Source organism: Anas platyrhynchos, chromosome 8 (assembly GCF_047663525.1).
Source record: "Anas platyrhynchos isolate ZD024472 breed Pekin duck chromosome 8, IASCAAS_PekinDuck_T2T, whole genome shotgun sequence".
In the NCBI taxonomy this organism is placed as follows: Eukaryota; Metazoa; Chordata; class Aves; order Anseriformes; family Anatidae; genus Anas; species Anas platyrhynchos.
In genome coordinates, this window is record NC_092594.1 from 19,926,484 (window position 1) to 19,947,524 (window position 21,041).

The 21,041-nt window shown below is 39.8% G+C and overlaps 1 protein-coding gene across 10 annotated transcripts in view; it reads right to left on the minus strand.

Moving 5' to 3' along the window:
- Nucleotides 1-21,041, minus strand: part of RABGAP1L (RAB GTPase activating protein 1 like) — a 257,106-nt gene that overhangs the window by 102,692 nt on the left and 133,373 nt on the right. For all 10 annotated transcript variants that reach the window (XM_072041793.1, XM_072041794.1, XM_038182983.2 and 7 more), the window contains one exon: nucleotides 9,000-9,113. In XM_072041793.1, coding sequence (XP_071897894.1) covers nucleotides 9,000-9,113 — 114 coding nt within the window. The remainder of the gene's footprint in view (nucleotides 1-8,999; nucleotides 9,114-21,041) is intronic.

Below are 21,041 nucleotides of genomic sequence, written 5' to 3' on the forward strand. Positions count from 1 at the left end.
ACACCTAGAACACCTAGAACACCTGTAACACCTAGAACCCCTAGAACCCGCACCTAGAACCCGCACCTAGAACCCGCACCTAGAACCCGCACCTAGAACCCGCACCTAGAACCCGCACCTAGAACCCGCACCTAGAACCCGCACCTAGAACCCGCACCTAGAACCCGCACCTAGAACCCGCACCTAGAACCCGCACCTAGAACCCGCACCTAGAACCCGCACCTAGAACCCGCACCTAGAACCCGCACCTAGAACCCGCACCTAGAACACCTGTAACACCTGTGTATTTCATGCATACTAGCTTGCTTTTGCAGATAGTCACTATCACCGGCAATCCAAAAGAACCTGATTATCTGTTGCTGTAATAAACCATACTTGATTGCATTGTGATAGCTCTCATTAATGCAACTAGGGTGAGGGTGGTTATCCGTGAGAGTTCAGTGTTCTGAATCTAACCAGACCCCCAGACGGTTAATGCATTGTTGGTGAATGTCTGAACGGACCCCCAGGTGGTTAATACGTTTTTGGTGAATGTCTGAGCGGACCCCCAGGTGGTTATTACGTTTTGGTGAATGTCTGAATGGACCCCCAGTTTTGAATGTCCGACTGGTTCAGTACTCTGAATCCAAACGGGCCCGTAACGGTTAATCAGCTACACCCCTTTAACGCGACATTATTAAAACCATCTCTGGTTAATAATACACAGTAATAGAGTCTTTCTGTCTTTGTTCCCCAAATCTATCAGTTTATGGATGCCTATTAGTTTGTTTCCGTAGCACTCCTAAAAGATGCATTATTTCTGCTTTTGAAAGGCCAGCTCCAGATATGCCAAATTGCAAATAATAAATTTGATTTATGATTTCTTCATACTGCATAAAACACTTTTATTTTACTTAACAACAACAACAAAAAATCCAAGCTGAAAAATAGTAGATGATTGACCTTTTGGGGAGGCTCCCTTTGTCTTGAGAAGTAATAATACCGAACAGTAATAATTTGCAGAAAATTCTCTTATCAGAAGCAATGTTAGCACAATAGCTAATAGTTTGCTGAAAACAGCATTGAACTAATGCAAACAATTTTTTTTTTTTATAAAAAAAACAAAAACTACTGGGAAATCAACACAATGGAGCAAACAAACTGCCTCCAGAATTAGCATAGACAAAAAGTGAGGTAAAGAAAGCTGTCAGAAAGAAAAAGATATGCCTTGGAGATTGTGAAACAAAATGAAATTGTGGCAAAAGATAGAAAATGGGGGAAAAGCATGAGGAAACAACAAGAAAAGCCTCGCTCTGCATTTTAAGCATAAAAATATAAAGGAAGACCAAAGAACTTTCTCATGACCAACTTCCTGAGCATAATAAGACTAATAATAAATCGATTTTCAAACACATCCAGAGCAGGAAGGCAAAGTTTCTACTTGGAAAATACATGATGAAACATGATGTACAAAATTGTATTTTAACTCCAGCACAAAACCACAGGAACTTTCCTGGTGTCTGTTTTATTGCAGAATAATCACTGAGGTTGTCATCCTGCTGGAACCACTTCTAACAGGGAATGTGTTGAAGGGTCTGTCTCCAACTTTGTTTCAGAAAGAGATTATAAATTAAAATTATCAAAAAATACTAAAAATTTATTAAGAACAGACAGTGTGGACACAAAGTTTCAAAGGAAAATAAACTGGTAAACCATTAATTAGCTTATTTTATCAGAAGAACAGACAACAAATGGGAGACATTCGTAAAAAAAGAGGAAATCCGTGGGACTACAAACAAGTAGTTTTGGATAATTTGGTTTAAAAAAATTGCAAGTTAATTAGTAGACATGTATAGGACATGTATAGGACATAAGAGAAACACATCTAAGAGGTCCAGTAAACAGGACATATCTTGGAACATTTCTAACATGCCCTAGAAGAAACCATGAACTATTAAAGAAAATATATATGTATATATTAACTGTTGGATCTGCTTGTTTTTTGTTTTGTTTTTAAATTAATTTCCACTAGGCCCCTCCTCACAACCTCATCTTCAGAAGCAGCTGTTACAAGATATTTAGATCTGAACATGAGAATTAGATCAAACTGGAAAAAAATGTGCTGATACGTCAAAGCAAAAGATTTTTATTAAAAAAAAAAAAGTCTGTAGAATCTACATGGTTTCATTGCTGAAATGTGATGTAATTAACCAAAATACCCTCAAAAATAAGGATGCTGCCTACAGATACCTCAATAATATTAAGTTCTTGATAAAAGATCTAAGATGAATTAAGATTTATCCTTTCAAGGAATTTAGGAGCATTAACTTTGTTTTTCTGTATGAAACATGAAAGCAAAGCAAAATCCCAAACCTCCTACTTCCACTGAAGTCACTGTTTACTTTGTAATTTCAAGAGAATGGGATTTTTCCCATGACAAGCTTTGATAATGTAGTAAACTTTCAGTTGTTATTTTCTTAAGCTCTTCAGGAACCTCCAATCACAATGCATCAATTAACCAGGATGTGAAATATTCTCTTTCTCACAACTGAGACTTAATAACAATTCTGTCTCAAAGCCTACCTTAATTCCTTTTATCTTAACCAAGACCTCATCTACAGAATTAAAGTGTCTTTTTAATAACTGTCTTCTGCAGAGCTGAAGTGTGCAGTTACTAGCACATCATCAGAAAGTGAACAGTTTGGAAGCAAAAGAGTCTCATCAAAAAAAGTCCACGGTAGAGAATCACAGAAGTAGACTTCTTTCTGGGAGTGATTTTTTTTTTTTTTTTTTTTAAACCACGTGCATATTGGGAAAGTGGTTGAAGAATCCAGAGATGGACAGAAATTCTTCTTTAAAATAACTGTTGGAGGAAAATCTTCTGAGATCAGAATCTTCCATGGATACAAAAATTCTAGGTATGTACTGCTGAAAAATGAAAGGTTGCTGATCTGAATATAATAACTCAGCTTTGGGATTTCTGCAACTACTATGTATCAGTCCTAATGGTTTGAGAAAAGGAAGAGTAAGGAGCACATCTTGCACTCCAGACTGAACTTTGTTCACCATTTTGTGTCCTCATAAGCACGGAAAGTATTGCTTATACTTCCTGAAGGTTCACATGTACTTGAAATAGCAGCAAAATGCAAAACACTAACTAGTAAGTATCAGCTTACAGTCACACTGCCAATTTGCCTTTACCATAGTAACTCAATTCCATTAATTACAATTACATCAGAAATTAAGCAGATCTCATGAAAAATATTTCTATAGTGCCTGCCTCATAAAAAGATCTTTCTCTTGTTTGCCAGAGCTTTCATTCCCCCCCACCCATACAGACACGCTTCACAGTGATGCTGTGGAAAAGGTACAAGCAGAGGCCCTACAGATCTCCATTCCTCATCTGCAGTACCGGTGTCTCTCTTGTCAATAGTAAAGTTTTCTGGCACAGGGAACTCACTTCTCTGAAATAGTGACAGGCGAACTGGCAAGCTGCTTGTTAACAGCCATGCTAGATATCTCTGTCCCTGGGAAAAAAAAAGCCAGAAAATGTAACAGAAATGCAAAATTTTTAGAATTACAAGCCTGATTTGCTCCCTTGACTTATTCTCTGTGTCACTACGGAAACGACAGAAACAATCCAGGACATCTTCTTGGTGTTTGATACAGAGATGACTCTGTTGCTGAAGTCCATCTCAGTAGAGTTAAAAACCTGCATGGTGCCTGAAGAACAGGCTGTCAGTGAGAGCACAATTTAAAATGCCACACCTAATAGTACAATGTAAGGCTCCACATCTAAATTTATTACAGGGCCAACAGTCTGAAGGTAGGGATATTCCTATGACTGTCCCATCCTCCAGGGAACTTCCATGTTAACTGAAAAGTGCATTTTTCAAAATTAGTAACTCATTTACTGAGTGTCCCTGAGGGGCAGCTGTACGATACACACTATTACCTCCTACAGAGCCACAGGCCTAGCAAAGGCCCAGGGAACAAAGACGGGTTCGCACTCACTCAGGCAAGCCCCTGAACACAGTAAAGTCTTTACTCCATTTCCAGCACTTGAGATTCACAACCCTGACCTTTTTACTAGTACAGTCTCAGCAGAAAATCCATATGCAGGAACGGTACTGCTGCTGCCTCGCTAAGCACAGATGCACAGAGAAGGAACCTTATTAATATGGAAATTGAAGAAGACAAGGCAACATTAAAAATCCTTTGCATGAAATAAGAAACAATATTTACTAAAATTGCTCTTCAATCCAGGAGTGAAGAAAATAAACAACTAAAAATAGATGAAAAATGATTCTTAACAGATACTGTTTATGCTCCTATGTATATTCTACAATACAATAGACTGCTATAGCAATGAAATAGACCTGCTTTTTGAGAAGTAATTAAACCAAAGGGGACAAATCGCAGTCTACAACTTCCTCGTAAGGGGGTGTCGAGAGGCAGGAGACCTTTTCTCCATTAACACCAGCGACAGGACCCGCGGGAATGGGGTTAAGCTGAGGCAGGGGAAGTTTAGGCTTGACATCAGGAGGAAGTTCTTCACGGAGAGAGTGGTTGCACACTGGAACAGGCTCCCCAGGGAAGTGGTCACTGCACCGAGCCTGTCTGAATTTAAGAAGAGATTGGACTGTGCGCTTAGTCACATGGTCTGAACTTTTGGGTAGACCTGTGCGGTGTCAAGAGTTGGACTTGATGATCCTTAAGGGTCCCTTCCAACTCAGGATATTCTATGATTCTATGATTCTATGAAACACTTAAAACACTCATTTGTAAACTTGAAGAGATACTAAGAAAATATTGAGAAATGCAGAAGAACACGTGCATGCAGAAAAGAGGTCATAATATGAAAGATGCTGCTGCAACAAAGTGAAAATGAAAACAAAACAAAAACAAACAAAAAAAAACCAAACAGGATGGCATTCGGCAGCAGTTCTGCCATGCTGGAGGATGAGCCTAGAGTAATCCATCATTTGTTGCTTAGCACGATACAGAAGCTACTGGTCACAAAAGAGCAAATTCAAAGACATTTTCGCATTTCAATTACACAGCAAAGAAAGTAAAGCATTAGCTTTACTAGAAAAACAGTTCATCATTCCCTCTACTAATCTGGGTATCAACAAACAGGCATTGTGACGACTACTGAAATGCAGTGTCTCTTTTCAAGCCAAAAATCACACTGATCCCAGGCAAGTATGACTGGGTCTAAGAAAAAGCTCCAAATTTGATAAAGCAGGGAGATAAGTACTCAGTAACAAAAATACATCATGATACAAATGATTCATAGCTTTTCATAATGCCTTTTTCACTGGAAAACACTGACACCAACTCCAAATCTCTGAAAAATTATTCAACCACTTTCACAAAAACACAGAAATGTTGTATATAATTTTCTCAGTTTGTCCAGTAAGATTATTAACCTAGATAAATTGATTACCAAGCAACATATTCAGTTCCTGCTATTAACATCGCAGTGGTTGTTTATCAAAGAGGAGTTACTTTAATCAAAAAATTAGAGAAAACACATCTCGCATTACATAGTGCACTGTGTACCCTCCAAAACTCAAGAGGACGCTTTCAGCCACACACCTTGATTCCCTGAAGGATAGAGCTGTTAACTACATATGCAAGCATGGAAGGAGATCAAGAGTACTGTTCTGCTATGCTTTGTAACACAGCGAATTAACTCTTTAAATATAGCTTGAATTTTCATGTTATTTAAACAGAAAGGGTGCAAGAAATGTAAGTATTTCCTGAAGATGCTTGCTCTGGAAAATCTAGCTTACGCGATGTCCTCAAGTGAAATCTCCGATCTGGAACTCTTTTCATTCCTTATCACCACTGTCAGCCTTAAAGTTTATTTTTAGATACTTTACTTTGTCACATAAATGTTATGCAACAGAAGAAGTTTCCATCTTTCCTGATTTCCCACTGTTCTGAAGAAGAGATTAAGAGATTGAACTAGAACTGACAGACCTGTTCAAATCAGGCAGTGAGCTTTTAATGCTTTTCCTTTTTATCTGACTGCTCAGATCAACTCTCTTTCCAGTAGGGCACGGAGAAAATGCTCCTCAGCTCTTTACCTTGAGGAGGGAGGGTAGTCCCTCTTCTGGCCTCATTCAGCAATCCCATTCTTCAAACATCCTGTTGCCATTTCAGAAGAAGGGTGTGAGTGCATTAACACCTCTGATGGAAGTTATTCCAGTAACATTAGAGCAGCCAATGGAATGATAACTTTATAAGAAAATTAATTAGTTTTTAAGAATATTCCTCTAAAACTCACCAAGTCAATAATTAACTCAAGGTCCGGCTAGACACAGCCATAAATGGGTCATTTGCAGAACAAAGCCATCACCATTTCAGAAAACTGTACAACTATGAGGAAAAGGGGCTGCCTAGAAATACACTTTGCAGTTAAGCGTCATCTCCATACTGGCAAGTAGGTAGAAACTGGCAAGAATAAAAGCAGTAAACTTATGAATAATTCAATGTTGAATATTCAATATGGCTGTTATACTAGGAAGCAATGCTTCACAAATCCTTCTTTTATGTACTCAATGGTTCCTTCAAAGAATAAGGCAGTCAGTATAGTATACAGGGATTTTTAAAAGACATTCAACAAGATTCCTTCCCAAAGACTTTTTAGGAAACTCAGCTGCCACATAAGAAGGCTCAAATAATTGATTAAATGATAGGAAATCAAGGGAAGGAATAAACAGTCAGTTTTCGCCCACAGAATGAAGGTGAAGTCTCTTGCAGAATCTTACAGAAATATATGCTAGGTCTGATGCTGCTGAAAATATCCATAAATCATACAGAACACAAAAAATAGCACAGAAACGAAGTCTGGTGATGATACAAAGCTGCTTAGAGTAGTAAATTAAAAGCTGATTGCAAAGATGCTATGCAGAACCTGTTCATATAAATAGAGTGGCAAAATGGCAGAGGTGATTCGACTGCAGATAGAGAATGTTTCAAGGGAAAAGCAGTCCTCAACCTGATGCACACGCTGGTGGACTCTGATCTAGGCTCTTCCAGAAACCTGAGGGTGAGAGAAGCAACATCTGCAGCTCCTTTCTCTGCATAAGTAAAGGTCCAGAGGGCAGAAAAAGCCCTGGCTGTGGGAGAGAAGTGCAGTTCTTCACTTTTGCTACAGACAACCCAGAAAGGACTGAAATGTCTACCTCTCTGAAGCTGTCTGCTAGACAGAAAAGTCTGCTAAGTCATTTCTAGTTCAGTCAGGTTCCTTCCTTTATCTTCTCTTTATTAAAAAAATAAGCTAAGATACCCATTCATGAGAATGAGATTTTGTTTCCAAAGAATGTTCTCAAATCAAGTTCATCCTTGGCATGGAACTTCTACAGATTCTTTCCAATTTAGCAGAAGTCATCTAATTCTGGACACTGTAATGAAAAGCAGCTGCAGCTGCTGCAACTGTAAAAGACTGAGTTGTTCGAGTGATTCTATTCCTACCTAAGCTTCATCTACATACACATCCTTCTACACTTCATTATTTACCATTCCCTTCTCCGTGTCCCCTACAAATCTTTATCAGAAATTATTTTTCTGTTTTCTTTCAGGTGACTAATAGGAGAACATCAAATAAACAAGAGATCTTCATGACACCTTGTTTGAAACACATTTAATTCAATGCTGCTACCTTTAGCAACCTGTTAGACAGTTTTTAATTCTTTAATGTGTATTTTATTCATATTCTAACTAGTACAGTGTTTATAATTTTCTTAGCATTGCATCAGACTACATGTTCTACAGAATTGTGATAAAATTGCCTTCACCAAAGAAAATCGTATTTCCTTTTTTTATGTTAGCTTGTCAAGATCTATTTTCAATAAACTTACAGGCATTCATTATAATATACTTCTCACATTTAATTCTTGATAAGCTGAATGCCATTCCATCATTTTTCACTTAACTGATAGCAAACTGACAAGCGAATAATTACCTACCCATCCTAGTTTTTCTTTTCAAAGCCCTCCAAGATTAGTGAGAAATCAATATAACTGGTCTGAAGTCCTCCCTGATCTTTTATTTTCCTATTATTATTTTTTTATGTGGATTATTTAGGACCATGAACTTCAATATATGTAACCTAAGCAGCTATTTTTAACAGTTGTCCAAATTACTGTTTGAATAGCAGACTGTATCACCATAGAATTTATCTGAAGAACAGGAATACGTATCAATATACCCCAAAGGCAGGACACTCATGTCTACTTGTTATGACAACTCGATCATTTCTGTCTATAAATCAGCTGGAGGAGGAAACAGAGTAATAAGGAAAAGAAGAGCAGTAGAAATGTCTTTGTCATTTTTTCTACATGTAGAAAAAAATGTAAAACAAAAACTAACGGCCAAAAACACAATAAAATCTGACAGCAAGAGAATTACCTATCTAGCTGCAATGTTCTACCTTCTGGATCCCTCCTGAGCAACAAAACTCTATCTGTATAGCCTGGCCAAATCTGTTCACTTAGTACTTCACCTTCCCTATACATGTATTTAAATTGAAAAACATTAGACTTTTCCTTGATCAGAGGTGCTCTGAAGTTGTGAGTGAAAAGCTATATACAGAAATTAGTTGTGGAAAGGTCAGCTAACTTGTTCTCTAGATAATTATCTCAGAGATATTCCTGCTTAACCTAATTGCAAAGTTTGCTCTGTGGATTTCTCTTCCTCTGAAATCCTCTCTGCCAGGCGGAAGGAAAAAAGTTTTAATCCACCATTCTTCTACTGAAATGGCCCTCTGATAGCAAGCTGCCTGTCAGTAAAACTCACGTGAGCCTCAGCTCTTCTCACCTGCATCTTAGGAGATACAAAATGCTAAGTTACAAAAACTATTTCAGGATACCTAGTACTATTCTTCACATACATCCAAGTAAAGTGTTAAAAATGTATTGACTAGTGATTTGGATCAGAGCAAGGTTAGCAGGGCAAAATACAATCACAGCAAAACATGAACACTTGAAAATTCAGAGTACTGACTGTACCTTACAGATTTTGTATAGAGATTCCTGACCGTCTCCTTCTGTATCTTTGAAATAATCATGTGCTGGAAATGTACGATGAATATCTCGTGTGATGACACTCTCTTGAGCAGAATCCTGTAAAATGAGAGAAAAATCCCAAAATATTGGCTTGGTAACAGTGTAATTAAACAAACAGAACACAAAATTCTATGTGCAGTCGACGTGGTTACATTAGATAACTGCTTTACTGACTGAGTCATACTCCAAAAATGCTTTGGGAAGAAACTGAAAAGCTTCTAGTTTCGAACGCAGTAATAATTTGACAGTTTAACAAGAGCAACGTGGCATGTTTTCTGCCCTTCAGGCTTGCAGTTCAACTTCAGAACTCATAGAAAATGACTGGTTATTTAATTGTAGGTGCATTTTTCCTACAGAACATATGCTTACTGTATTTCTCTACAAGCAAAAAAAGAAAATCAGACCATCTCTCAAAGGCTCAGAGGTATTAATTTTAAATGTATATCAATCTACCATAAAAACCATGTTAATTACAAATTAGAGCTATTACTTAGAAATGTTCAAAGTCCATTGTTAAGTGGTCCTTAAGAGAACAAAATCAGAAACAGTACAAGAAAATGTTATACTTTCAGGTAAATCTCATATCCTCCTTGCTATTAGAACACCTTCAATAGCTTTTAATTTCATTTTTACATTGACAAGGAACTAGGGATAAGTTCAGGTGCCTAAACAAGTATGTCAAATGCCATTTTAGAAGCCCTAAAATACCTTGCCTGATAAGCAGCTGCTACTGCAGAAGGATACAAGCCTCCTGTAAGTGCTGCATCATCTCTGCAAGCTCTACATGGACGATCTGCATACCCACATACATCTAAAATGACACCGAATGCCCCTGTTTAGTCAACTGAATTGATCTCTAGCCATACCTGCCTCTGTAGATAAAGAAGTAATTGCTTACAACACTGTATTGCTATGAAAAGCTGGAAATCGTTGCAAAAAGAGCTGAGAAATGCTACTGTGTGTATGAGGAAGTGATATCAAAGCGTCAGAGCTGGAACTGCAGCAGCTAATCCATTATCTTTGGGTTCCAGTTACTCTCAGTAGGAGATAGTACCTTTAGGTCAGTAAATAGCAAACACTGCTTTTAATTATTATTACTTTTGTAATCCTGAACGAAAAACCAACAGAAACTACACATGCGACTTAGGAAAGAAATCCTTTACAAGCATTTTTATCTTGAGAACAAAATACATCTGTTTACCATAGAGAAGCCCTCAGATTACAGTTTGTAATCCAGGACTCTCCACAAAAAAAAAAAAAAAAAAAGAAAAAAGTTTTAAACCCACTGGAGTCAGCAACCAGGTAATCTCCCAGGTTTAGGTGGTTTCCTAATCCCATAAAGGCCCTACAGTGTACCTACACTGTGCAATAAGGCAGCTGCCTGCAAGTACCCAAGGTCAGGCAGGTGGAGCCCTGGGTAACCTGCTCCAGCAGGAGGTGCCCCTGCTCATGGCAGGGGGAGGATTAGATGAGCTTTGAGGTCCCTTTCAACCCAAACCCTTCTGTGAGTCTGTGACTCCATGAAGTAAGCAGCTCCCAGCTGCCCCAGAGATGGGAACCTGAAAACCCAAGAGTTCAAAATCACAGAATCATCTAGGTTGGAAAAGACCTCCAAGATCACCTAGTCCAACCTCTGTCCTAACACTAACCAGTCCTCCACTAAACCATATCACTGAGCTCTACATCTAAACGTCTTTTAAAGACCTCCAGGGATGGTGACTCCACCACTTCCCTGGGCAGCCCATTCCAATGCCTAACAGCCCTCTAAGTAAAGAAGTTCTTCCTAAGATCCAACCTAAAACACCCCCGGTGCAACTTTAGCCCATTCCCCCTCGTCCTGTCACCAGGCACGTGGGAGAACAGGCCAACCCCCACCTCACTACAGCCTCCTTTGAGGTACCTGTAGAGAGCAATAAGGTCGCCCCTGAGCCTCCTCTTCTCCAGGCTGAACAATCCCAGCTCCCTCAGCCGCTCCTCGTAGGACTTGTTCTCCAGACCCCTCACCAGCTTCGTCGCCCTTCTCTGGACCCGCTCGAGCACCTCGATGTCCTTCTTGTAGCGAGGGGCCCAAAACTGAACACAGTACTCGAGGTGCGGCCTCACCAGAGCCGAGTACAGGGGGACGATCACCTCCCTAGCCCTGCTGGTCACGCTGTTTCTGATACAAGCCAGGATGCCGTTGGCCTTCTTGGCCACCTGAGCACACTGCTGGCTCATATTCAGCCGACTGTCCACCATCACTCCCAGGTCCTTCTCTGCCTGGCAGCTCTCCAACCACTCCTCTCCCAGCCTGTAGTTCTGCTTGGGGTTATTGCCCCCAGGTGCAGGACCCAGCACTTGGCCTTGTTGAACTTCATACAGTTGGCCTTACAACATCCTTACAGTCCTCCTGAGTGGCCTGCCCTGTTTTCCAAAGATCATAAACCTTTTCTTTCCTAAGCTCAAGGAAATCATGTGGTTTCTCCATTCGCTCCCATGGCAGCTAAGAAAATAGCTAGAGTTGCGACATGGGCAAATGTGGCATTAACTTGTTTTCTACCAGCACTCCTTTGAGTAATCTTCTGTTCCCTTTGTTCTCAACTTGCCGTGTTAAACCTCAGCTCCATCCTTCCTCCACACCCTCTGGACCCAGCCCAATCCTCCCGTGTTGCACACAGAAGTCTTCCTCTTTCCTCTCCCCACTTTCCCCCCAAAGTTCAGGTCTTCTGTGAATCTTTGCTATCCTGAATGTTCTGTTTCTGATGCCCTAATTTTCAGTGATCTCAACTGTTGCTCTCCCTTTGCTTGACAGTAACATCTTTAGTACAAGGCAACGACACAATCTATATTTTGTAAAATACCAGGCATGTTGTTATGTGCTGAAAAGAGGAAAGCTTGCAGAGAGGAGGTGGTTTTATTACACTTGCTGCTACAGCTGGAGAAAATAAACACGCTTTTGTGCTTTCACCAGGTTACCATCAGGACTTGCAGGATCTCTAAGCATCACACAACTATTAGCGACTGAAACTAACCACACAGTCTAAATCACATGCAACAAAACCAGGAATAATAATAAATGTTTAATAATGAGCAGCTCTCTAAACAGACTTCTTTAATGAGTATTTTCATTTACTTGGCTTCTAAACACAAGAGCAGTTAAATAATGGCAGTCTCCCCCTCTCCAACAGGTCTGACAGGTTGGTGACATTCCTAGGAATTGCCTTGAGCAGCATTTAAGACCCACCAGCACAGAACAGTTACCAAGCCTGCTGTAACAGCCTGCTGGGCTTCGTGTACCATGCAGGGCCACCTGGTCAGGCACAGCTGCAGCAAACAAAACTTCAGGACCCACAGCGAGGACGGCAACTCAGTGCTCTCATATCGGTGCCCCACATTTCAGTCTGGAAGCAGATTTATGCTAGAAATACTGATGTGAGAACAATCCCACTACAGGCTGAAACCCTGACATCTGATCCCTCTCTGACTGCCCATGAATACCTCCCAGGACTGACCATCCTGCTGCAGGCATGCTCTCCAAAGAGAACAGGACCCTGGTGGTCTCACTCTGAATGAGGCCAACCCCAGCCTTTGAGAGATGCAGAAGCAAACAAAACTCCTGCGAAAGCACAGACCTCTGTAACAGTGCTGTGCTGCTGACCACTGCAAAGTAATTGTAATGCATTGCCTAAAATACCCTTTTTCAAGTGGCACAGTCTCGATTAGCCTTAAGAATGATGTTAAAAACTTCAATTCCTCCAGTTTCTAGGTGGTTCATGGTGACTGTTTGTGAAACTACCTGAAATATATAAGCTTCACAGCATGAACAGTGAAAGACACCTGTGAAAACTCCCATAAAAATATGCATGATAAAGAATCAATATCTTGGTTCAGCATCTTCTCTTTTTCTTACAATTGGCAGTAAACAAGTCACTCTTTGAAAAACCCTTCTATTTTATACTTGTATCTTTATAATAATCACATTTTCTCATATAAACAAATAATTTTCCTATTCATTCTTCAGCGCAAGTTTGCAAAGATGCAGGCATTTGAAAGAAAGTCAGAGGAGGGCCACTCTGTCCACCACACTCATCTTTCTCCTGTCCTACAGGCAGATGATGTTTGACTTCCCTGTACTTCTGTCTTTTCCTTAACTGTGAGCACATAAAAGCTGCCAGCGTAGATGTCCATGGGAGGACCACAAAATATCTGTGTAAGGCCCAAATACAAATTCACTTTTACTGCCTTGGAAGGATTCTGAAGCAGAGGCTTCATTCATCAGTAAGAACAGACACGTCTAAAAAGCTAGGGGAAAATAATTGGAATCTAAATGGACAGAAAATGAAATTTAAAATAAAAGACAGAACAAACTTTTACTCTAAAGACAACATCCATCTGAAATACTACAAAACCATGAGTTTAAAAAAAAAAAAAAAAGTCCAGAGAGATCAGTGTACAACTACTACTAAAATATATATATATCTGCAAAAAATTGTTAATTTTTCTGCCTTTTTTCAAACAGAATTCATTTATAGCCCCGTTCTCAGGAGTACCACTGCAGATGAGTTTACCCTTATCCTAATTCAGGCTTTCAGAGACAGTTTTTATTCTTCTGAAACTCATGATTAGTTAATTTCTTATGAAAAAAAAAAAAAGGTGAGATGGCTATCAAAGCATGACGAGTTCTAACGATCTTTCTCACTTCTAATAATTCCTGTGCTGCCAACTCAGAGAAACAATATTCTACTGAGGAAAAGAATTATCTTCATATGTCAACTTTATGACAGCTGACATCCTACTGAACAAGTTCTCTATTTTGAGTCGTCACACTTTAAAACAGCTGAAGTTCTGCAACTGTACTGGTATACTGACTCGTCGACACTGCTGTTGTTTTGCACTATTGAGACGCCACTGAATGTGGACGTAGGATGCCAGAAGGCAGACTGAAATAGAAATACAGAGAAATAAAGCTATTTACATTAAAATAAACAGTAAAAGAAAATTAAGGCTATAGAGGCACTCAAAGTAAGAAATATAGGGCAATCACTGCGTATGTATATCAGGAATTATGTTTTAATTAGGAGCACTTCAGACACTTCAAACGAGATTCCTGCTCATGTATTGTCCTGAGAGTACCTATTCTGGAGATGGATTTTGGCTTATGCGGTAAAAGTGCCTCCTGCCTTGCTTTCCTTTGTTGTAAAAGCTGGAGGATATGGATGGTATGTGCCAGAAGAATGCAATGAAGACAGAAAAATCTCTCAGGGCACGGCCTCTTGATGCTGGTTGTTAAGACTCAGATCCTTTTCCAACTAATGCCCTTAAATTCTTTTGTGAAAACAGGCATACAGCTTCCACAAGAAAAATTGCAAGTCGTTGGTTGAGTTTTCCTTATTACATGGCTGCCTGTATTACCGCTGTGGACTCGGTATGGAGAAATGCAGAATCACTTACAACGCAAGGAAAGGAAGGAGTGTTGCTTCAAAAGTTTTATGTGAATACTAAGAAAAACAATAAACCAGGTCACAGGTGTCTCGAACCTGGCACTCAAACTGAGCAGTACTTCTGACCTCGATATCCTTGTGCTCCATTTCCCTGGTTAATAATAATTCCCCATCTCAGTGGGGTGTTGTGGAAATCAATTAACGTCTGAAGTGCAGAAATACTGCAGTGATTGAGTCCTACAGAAATGCCAAATCGGAAAATAATAACTTCATCCTCAAATCCTGATTTGAATGGTTTATAGTAAGGCACAGGGTTACACAATGAAAAATAATAAGTGGGGAAAAACAAACAAACAAACAAAACCCTGCCCATTAAATAAGTCCTATTCTTTCTGTATATAACATGGCAGGGATTCTGGGAAGAAGACACCAAAACCACAGAACTGTGGGTGATTGAGACTGAGTCAGAATGCATATGAGTAGACAATTTTATACCACACCTCTTAAGTTCCAAAGGTTTATCTCTAATCTCATAAAAAACCCTTCTGGTTTGGTTTTATTCCATTACATGCAGAAACAAAATGATTTATACGCGCCAAAGAGTCAGCACAAGTTCACCTGAATGAACCCAATTACAAGGTCTGCATTTCTGGTGAGGTGTAAGCAGCTGATCTTTCATCAGATTGTCCCACCCGTGCTTAATCTCTTCACTACCCCAAAATAGCCAGGTACTGCAGTGTCAGGAAATAAGAAAAAATAAATAATCAAAATGTGTTTTCAGCATCTAATACTACAATGCATCATAAGTCTGATGCGTTGTGCTCCTTTGGGACTAGATACTGAAACTCTTGTGACCTATATGTAAAGCAACACTCCCAGGCTGCCGGAGGTGTCTATCACTCTTTTAGCCAGAGATACATGATGTGGAAACACATCAGCTGCTGACAGTGAGTTAGAGGTATCATCAATAAATTCATGGTTCTTAATCCTGAAATGCTGTAAATGTAATTATTGACTGTCAAGTCCATGTTATTAGACGTTGTTTCAGTACGCGACACATGTTGCTGAAGAAATAACTTTGTTTTTCATTTTGCTTATTTTGTTCCTTAAAGATTTTTTTGGTATTCTTATACAGTTCCACACATACAACTAAGATGTGTGTTACACTAATGGGAATAGGACTAATAGCTTTAAATTCTCCACCTTCACAAATAGGTAGCAAGCACAGAACACACAAATCAGTCAGTATTGGTTTGCAATGAGCCATGTACCTAGCATGCAGCTTTGCCCCTCCTTATTACTGACATGATCCCAAATTCCTGCTTTCAATGAAACCTACCATCCCACTGTGCCAGCACATGCACAAAAATCACAGAACCATAGAATCATTAAGGTTGGAAAAGACCTCCAAAATGATCTGGTCCAACCAGCACCATATTACCAATGTCATCCTCTAAACCATGTCCCTAAGCACCGTGTCCAACCTCTCCTTAAATAACCCCAGGGACGGTGACTCCACCAGTTCCCTGAGCAACCCATCCCCATGCCTGACTGTTCTGCTGAGAAGAAATATCTCCTCATTTCCAGCCTGAAACTCCCCTGGAGCAACTTGAGGCCGTTCCCTCTAGTCCTATCACTAGTTACCTGTGAGCAGAGGCCGACCCCCGGCTCCCCACCCCTTCCTTTCAGGGAGTTGCAGAGAGCAATGAGGTCTCCCCTGAGCCTCCTCTTCTCCAGACTAAACACCCCCAGCTCCCTCAGCTGCCCCTCACAGGACTTATGCTGCATAATTGCAGTCAAGATGAGCTGTTCCATCACCTTTCCTGGCACTGAGGTCAGGCCCACAGGCCTGTAGTTCCTCACGTACTCCTTACGACCCTTCTTATAGATGGGTGTCACACTAGCAACTCTCCAGTCATCTGGGAACTCTCCAGATGACAATGACCTCTGATAGATTATACCTCTATGAAATATCATCAACCCCTTTCTCTCATCATTTTCCATACACATTATAGCCCTCTCAGTAGAAGTGTGATCCAACAAAATCCCAGGTTCTTTACCAATAAATATCTGGGGAAAAAAAAAAAAATCAATAGCTCTTCCTTTTAAAAACAGTCAATAAAAGAGGTTTGGCTTATGCTCAGTTCTTCTATAGCATTTTTGTAATATATACCTTGTAGTTCAGCTCTTTTCTATAAATAGGTATTTCTATCATCATCAGCTTTTATTCAGCAGAGAGCAGAAAACACACAAGAGTACTAATTAACAAAGAAGCAAACTGAGAAAAAAGTGGATTACTCTGTAGAGACTTTACAAAAAAGGCACACATCAAGATATTTGACATGAACATAACACTTAGGTTAGCTCAGTAAATACATTGGTCAACTGCACTTTGCAAATTGTGACCGCTGCATTGCTTGGGCAAAACTGCTTTCCCCAAGCAGAAATACCTCCCCATCAGTAGCTCCAACCCGAGCAGACCTGTGCTTCTGGCAGCTCAAACCTAGAACTGAATGTAGCGTCAGTCTCTCTTCTCTCCTTGGCATAAATGCAACGATTATTCTACATGCAGCTATAAAAAAGGACATGCTGTTGTAGCATTCTCACAGGTAAGGCAGAAGCAGCTCAGCTCTTATCAGGGTTGAGCCATCAATCAGTCACAGACCAGATGACATTTTTCTGTAGCAAATCACAGCAACATTAGATCAGCTACAAAATACTCATTCTGCATGTGCTCACTCATTCTCCAAAACAAAGACTTTCCATGACCTTTACTCTCTTTGTCTTTTATTCTCCTTTCCTTTTCTTTACACTGTCCCTCTCTGGTATGCGACTGATAGATAATTTATTCTATTTCCTCTGCCATATCTTTTCTGAAAAATGTCAAAAGAAAAATGCTGTTTGTACTACCAGGCTAGAGATCAAATTTTGAATGCACCAGGCTCAAATTTTTGCCATTGGCATAGTAAGCTGTGAAGCCAGTTTCCCTTGAACACTTATCTTGAAAGCTCCCTGATCTCCCACAAGATATAAGGAACTCTGTACATAAGCAGATGGCTTTGGGTTTCTTTCTTTTCCATATGATGTACGGTTGGCATGACGGGCCATGTGCATCTATTTGTAGATATGACAGCATTTCAATTTTGATTTTATTATGTTTGGGGCTTTACTTGTGTCAGACAATCTTAAGCAAAAATGATATCAAACATTTTTGTTAAAAGGTGGAGAGAATTTTTTAAGCAGTGGATTTTATCTTTTTTTTTTTTTCTTGTTTTTAATAGCTATTACTTAGGAAGGTTCACCTCTGCAGAGGATACGAAGAACAGAACAATTAGACCAGGTGAAAGACATGTTGCCCAGGTTACTCACCAGTAGTTCACCTCTTATCTTAGAAAAGTGTATAGGCACTACCTCATTAACAGACAAGAAAAAAATTTAATCCACAAACATATTTATGTAGCAAGTTAATTTTGTTCAAGTTCCTTCTGGTTTGTTTATTTTTAGATCTGGTTTTTGCTTATGTCTCTTCTGTTAGAGATGCAATTCTATTTGTAAAGGCTAGAAAAAATGTTTTTGTGATTAATCTGTAATTTGAAATTCAAATATTCCCAACTCTACCACCAACTCACTGGGTAACTTCCAGAAGCAGGTAAGCCTGCTTCTAACAAGCAATACTGAACTGCACCCTTGGCAGATGGCTGTGAAAGACTATGTTGAAACTGTTTATATAAAATCAAAAAGGTAGTGCTACAAAACTTTGCTCAATTTTATTAAGCGTCTTGAAATCTTCACTACAAGAAAGAAGATTTTTCTTTCTTACATAAGAAAGAAAACTACAGTTACTAGCTAAAAAGACATTATAAAAAAGTAAACTCATTTAAAAACCTAGTGCCTACACGATTCATCTCCTGCAGCATCACTGACCAAGTAGATGTCTGTGTAGTCAGCATCTCTTTCAGCATGTTTTTACTAATTCTGAAATTAGACCTACTTTTGTCCATGTGTTTTGTTTTTGTTTGTTCTTTATATAAGAAGTACAAAACCTGATGGTTTCACTGGCAGCCCTTGGTATCACTCTGCATTCATATTGGACTTGAACACTGAAGAGCAAGGCTCTTTAGCTTGTTTGGAGTATCTAACACCAAAACCACTCTTCAATGATATCTTAAAGTCTTTATTGCAGCTTCAGGAATCAGTGCACTGCAGAAGATGAAGGCCAGCCAGATGGTTAGGGAAAAGGACAGAAATACAAGAACATGGTTTTCATTTCTGATTCTGAACCCGATTCAATTGTAGATATACTGAATTTTGTGTATTAATTTCTGAGCATCAAGTTCCTCATTTATAAATCTAGAGTGATAATATCCACAAATAAGCAATTAGTATATGTTGAGCACTTTTATTACTAACACAGAAGTGATTATGGAGGCGGCACAGCACTGTGCTAAAAGGAAAAGCTATGCAAGGCTAGTGTATCATTTACGTAAGATTTTATTCTGTTTGTTACTGCTTTTAAAATAAAATTCTGGAAATAACGTTCTATTCATCTACTGTTTAGTCAACACTTGATGTACATTTCCTCACTGAATCCTTCTGAGTGTATCAGACACTAGAGACAGCTGCTGAAACCGCGCTTACCCAAGCCTCTGCTGAGCCACCACAGTCACCACAGGTGGCACGTACTGTGAATGCAGCTCTGGAATTTGCTGCAAGATGGATCCTGGACATAAACAATCTAGAGATGCTGACACACAGGGGCTACAGTTCTGCTTTAACCCTTTCCTCAAATCCTCTCCTGTTTAATGTAGCATGAAGGGGCCTTCACCTGCTGATAATGCCCCGTATAGATAAAGTAGCTTTAAGCAGGTGCTCCCTAGGCTGATTGTCAGTATCTGAGTGTATTACTAGAAATCTTTCATACAGTGGCAGATGAACCAATACTGCAATGAAGACAATAACAGAATCCCAGACCGGCTGAAGCTGACAGGGCTCCCGGTTCCACAGGCCCCAGGCCTGCCCCAGCAGGGCCCCCCAGCTGGTTCCCAGCCCCACGTCCAGGCAGCTCTGGAAGCCCCTCAGGGAGGAGCCCCCCAGCCTCCGTGGGCAGCCTGTGCCAGGCCCCGAGGTGCTGCCTGAGGGGCTGCGGGCTGAGCCCTGCCTCTGGGCCTGGCTCTGTCCTTTCCATACCCCTGTGGGGGTAGTTAGAGACATGGATGAGCTCCCCCAGACCTCCTCATGCAGCAGCAAGGTACCAGAGACCTCCTTTGCTCATGTTTAACTCGGTGCCACCTAGGATCCCCAGGTCTTTTTCTGCCAAGCTGCTTTCCAGTTTGTTGGCCCCCAGCATGGGTGCTAGAAATGACCACATCAAGTAGCTCCTTCTAATTGCACCTGTAATTCACAAGCAGAAGCAGCGCTTTCAGGCTACCTCAATCCCTTAATTCAGCATAAACCCCAAAGTCCCCTAAATCCCACTCTTACCAGCAGAGCCAGCAGTGTGACAGCTGCAGATGACAAAGGAAGGACCACGCTATAGAGCTCTGCCAATAATTGGGACCTATGGGGCTGTGTGTGAATCACCAAAAGCAGCTCCATTTTTGCCTTTGTATTTTGGTCTCTTTTATTCCTATTGTTTGAAAATGAAATTCACTTTAGATTCAGTACCAAAGATTCAGATCAATACAGTACTGACATTAGAGAGCATTAATCTGGTCATATATGGGTCATAACAATAAAGACCAGACAGTACAAAGACAGCACAGTGCACTAAAATAACCCTAACTTAGTTTCAAATGATATCTGTTTTCTATATACTACTTCTCAGTGTATCTGAATGTTTCTCAAGCACTTTATATACCCGCTGTATAGGCATAAGCCTATAGTCCAGGTATACTTCAGTTGTTCTTTCTTCTTGGAATCAGTCAACAGAGCCTACATCTACCTCTTATTTAATGATTAAGTTTAGTTTATTCCAATTATTCTGATTACAATGGGGAGGTTTTCTGGGTTTACAGATAATGCTGTCACTTCAAAGATCTCTTTCTGAATTCCTTAGTTTTCAAAAGTAACACATGAACAAAATTTCTGTCCATGCATACATTCTTGAGGACAAAAAAAAAAAAAAAAAAAAAAAAAAGGAATCTGTTTAAATATGCTAATTCTAATTGGATCAACACTGCCCTTCTTGGCAACTTTGACATTCATGCCAATCTGCAAAACAAATAGAAAATCAATGACTTCCCATCCCATCAGAAACAAGGAATAACCATGAGACACAATAAAATAGCTATTTTTATCATCAGAAGATGCAATGAGCCCACTTCAGTAAAAACCCTCAGGCATGGAGGAATAAAACAAAGTTACAGTGATAAAATGAAAACAAATCACAAAAACATGTTAATCCCTTCACACAAAGGATATTACTGGAAAAATACCATGAGACACCACTTGCTTTTACAGCTACAGAAGTGCCTTCCATGCATTTAAAGTCAAAACATGTCTCAGCTGTGTTACTCACTTATGGTAACATCCATGTTGAAAACCACATGATATATAAGCAAAGCTC